The following is a 3452-nucleotide window of genomic DNA, read 5'->3' on the forward strand; positions in this document are numbered from 1 at the left end:
GGGCCCGGAGTTGGTTTATGTGCGAGGCGCGGGCGGGCGCCCCGTCAGTGCCCCGACGGCGCAGAGCGGGAGCGCGGCCGCTGCGCCTGCCCTGCTGCGCCGCCCAGCCCGGCCCTGCCCTGCCCTGCCCGGCCCGGCCCGGCGCGGGGGGCGGGCGCCTTGGGGGGCGGGCGGCTTTTTTTTTGGGGGGGGGGGGGCTGGTGTTTTGTTTTGGATTTTGTGTCGGACGGGGGGTGCTCGCATCGCTGCCCGCCCGCAGCCGGGGGCAGCGCCTGCCCGCAGCGGGGGGGGTGGGGGGTGGGGGGGGGAGTGCTTTTTGGGGTGGTTTTGTACTTTTTTGGGGGCGGACGGGAGGAGGGAGGGGGACAGGCTGCCGCCGCGCCGACGGCCCCGCTCCCATGACGATGCTGCTGGACGGAGGGCCGCAGTTCCCGGCGCTGGGGGTGGGCAGCTTCGCGGCGCCCCGCCACCACGAGATGCCGGGCCGCGATGCCGCCGCTGCTGCCGGTATGGGGCTGGGCCCCTTCGGGGACTCCTCGCACGCCGCCGCTTTCAAGCTGAACGCGGCCCCGCACGAACTCGCCGCCGGGCAGAGCTCGGCGTTCACGCCGCAGGCGCCGGGCTACGCCAGCGCGCTAGGTCACCACCACCATCATCACCACCACGCCGGCCAGGTGCCCTCGTACGGCGGGGCCGCCGCCTTCAACTCCACCCGCGACTTTCTCTTCCGCAACCGCGGCTCCGGCATCGCGGACGCCGCCTCCGGCACGGCGCAACACGGGCTGTTCGGCAGCTCCCCCGGCGGCTTGCACGGCCCCGGCGGCATCCCGGACACCCCGGGCTACCTGCTCTTCCCGGGGCTCCACGAGCAGAGCCCGAGCCACACGTCCCCGAACGGCCATGTGGACAACGGGCAGATGCACCTGGGGCTACGTGGGGACCTCTTCGGGCGACCGGATCCCTACCGGGCCGTCTCCAGCCCCCGCACGGACCCTTACGCCGGCACCCAGTTCCACAACTACAACCACATGAACATGAATATGGGCATGAACGTGGCAGCCCACCACCATCACCACCACCACCACGGCCCCGGGGCTTTCTTTCGGTACATGCGCCAGCCCATCAAGCAAGAATTGTCCTGCAAGTGGCTCGACGAGAGCCAGCTCAGCCGGCCCAAGAAGAGCTGCGACAGGACTTTCAGCACCATGCATGAACTGGTGACCCATGTCACCATGGAGCACGTCGGGGGGCCGGAGCAGAACAACCACATCTGCTACTGGGACGAGTGTCCGCGGGAGGGCAAGTCCTTCAAGGCGAAATACAAACTGGTGAACCACATTCGGGTGCACACGGGGGAGAAGCCCTTCCCCTGCCCCTTCCCAGGCTGCGGCAAGATCTTTGCTCGCTCCGAGAACCTCAAGATTCACAAGCGGACACACACAGGTAAGGCCCGTGCCTCCCTCCGGCCCCAGCTCCCCTCGGGGGTCTCGGTGGAGCTTTGCAGACCGGGTACACCGCTCTCAGCCCCTCTGTGCGCCTCTGGAACCTTAGAAATGCTAATGAAAGCTCATTTTCGGTGACTTCCGCTCCTTTTTATTTTACTTTTAGGCCTGATTGGCGTCTCTCCCAATTAAATCGGCGATACTTTTGTCAGAGTATTTTTTATTTGCAGCCCGGTCTTCCCTTCAGCCCTCTGCTCGGGTGGAAGGAAGAGGAGGGGAAGGTCGGGAGCAAATGTATTTTGCTTTGTATCCTCAAGTACGTCTTGGAAAACTGAGCCGCTAAATTTATCTCAGGTCTTCTCCCTCCCTGGGCTCGCCTGGCTGCTGTCCCTGCCCAGTGCAGGCCTGGCAGGGGGTGAATTAAGAGTAAGAAAGGCTGACCTGATTTTATCTGACAGAAAACAAACCCCGCTGTCCCTCTTCCGCTTCTTCATTTTCTATGGTGCTTGTGCCGCATCCCCAAGGTGGGACGAGGAGGGCAGAGGTTGTCCTGGGAGGAGGCAGGCAGGGATGGAGAGGGGAACGGCCCTGCTTCACCCTCTCTGAATTTCACAGGTGAGAAGCCTTTCAAGTGCGAGTTTGAGGGCTGTGACAGGCGCTTCGCCAACAGCAGCGACAGGAAGAAACACATGCACGTACACACCTCGGACAAGCCCTACATCTGCAAGGTGTGCGACAAATCCTACACCCACCCCAGCTCACTTAGGAAACACATGAAGGTAATCACCCCTGCGCTCCAGCGCTTTCTTCCCGGAGCAGGGACGCTCGGTTACTGGCGAGCTCAGGGCCCGTTTCCCTGGGCCAAGGCAGAGCTGAGCCGAGTGGTGCCGGCTGCTGCGCTCCACGCTCCTGCCACGGCCCGAGCCAGCCCTGGTGCGTAGGCCGTGGCTGGAGCACATCCCGGGGAAATGGCGGAGTTGCTTTTTGTACTCCCGCTGGTGCAAGCGCTGCCCAGTTTCTCTGAGTGTGGCTCGGTGCTGGAGGGCTGTGTAAATGCAGCGTGGCCCGTGGCTGCAGCCCTCCCGCTCTGGGATGCTGCAGGGGAGCGGCTAGGCGCTGTGGCAAGCGTTTGCTTGAACCAGCAGCTCGCCGGACAGGGGCTGAGCCGCTGGACTCCAGCAGCCCTCCTGCATGGGAGAGCATCCCAGCCTTGCTCAGCGGGGTGGCAGGGACCCCGAGCTCGCGCCCATCTCTACCTCTTGGTTTTAGGTGCACGAATCCCAGGGGTCGGACTCTTCCCCTGCAGCCAGTTCGGGGTACGAGTCCTCCACCCCCCCCGCGGTGGGCTCCGCCGGCACTAAGGACTCCACTAAAACACCGCCGGCTGCCCTGCAGAGTAACCCCGGCCACAACCCCGGACTGCCCCCCAATTTTAATGAGTGGTATGTGTGAAGGCAGCTGCTGCCCGGCCAGAGACTGGACCAAATGCGTTGGGAACAAGGAAAAACACACAAAAAAAGGACAAGCCAAGCTAACTGCAGCTGGCTCCCTTGGAACGGGAGCTTCCCCAGCGACGACTGCATAGGGCTACACCGAGTTAACTGCCAGGATATGGAGGGGGGGGTCTTTTATTATTATATTCTAATTATTGCTATTTTTTGCAAGCCCAGATGCTGGACTAGCCATGTCCTTTTCTCAGGATTGGATTTCCTTTTTTTTTTTTTAGGTTTTTTTGGTTGTCATTTTTTGCAGTCACAGTCGTTTCTTTGATATTTTCCCCCTGTCCCAGTTCCTCTTCCTCCGATCCCCCACTTCTTAATTTTTTATTTTTGTTCTGTTCTTCCTTCTTTTGGTGGGATGTTGACATGAGGATGAAAATCCTCCTTCGCCTTAGTGGTGATTGTTTAAACTTACAGTCTTAAACCGTGCCAAAGTCCTGTTATGTCTTGAACTTTCCAGCTCTCCTGCTGCTTCTTTCTCTGCTCTTCTCTCTCCTTCTCTCTCTCTCTC

At 61.3% G+C, this 3452-nt stretch overlaps 1 protein-coding gene across 1 annotated transcript; it reads left to right on the forward strand.

Annotated features, from left to right (window-relative positions):
• The first annotated feature begins 398 nt into the window (after nt 1-398).
• ZIC3 (Zic family member 3) lies at nt 399-2894 on the forward strand. The gene is made up of 3 exons (XM_062006736.1): nt 399-1443; nt 2058-2221; nt 2712-2894. Exons 1-3 carry the CDS (start codon nt 399-401, stop codon nt 2892-2894), a joined length of 1392 nt encoding a protein of 463 aa, XP_061862720.1.
• The last annotated feature ends 558 nt before the right edge of the window (nt 2895-3452 follow it).

This window comes from Colius striatus, chromosome 13 (assembly GCF_028858725.1).
Source record: "Colius striatus isolate bColStr4 chromosome 13, bColStr4.1.hap1, whole genome shotgun sequence".
In the NCBI taxonomy this organism is placed as follows: Eukaryota; Metazoa; Chordata; class Aves; order Coliiformes; family Coliidae; genus Colius; species Colius striatus.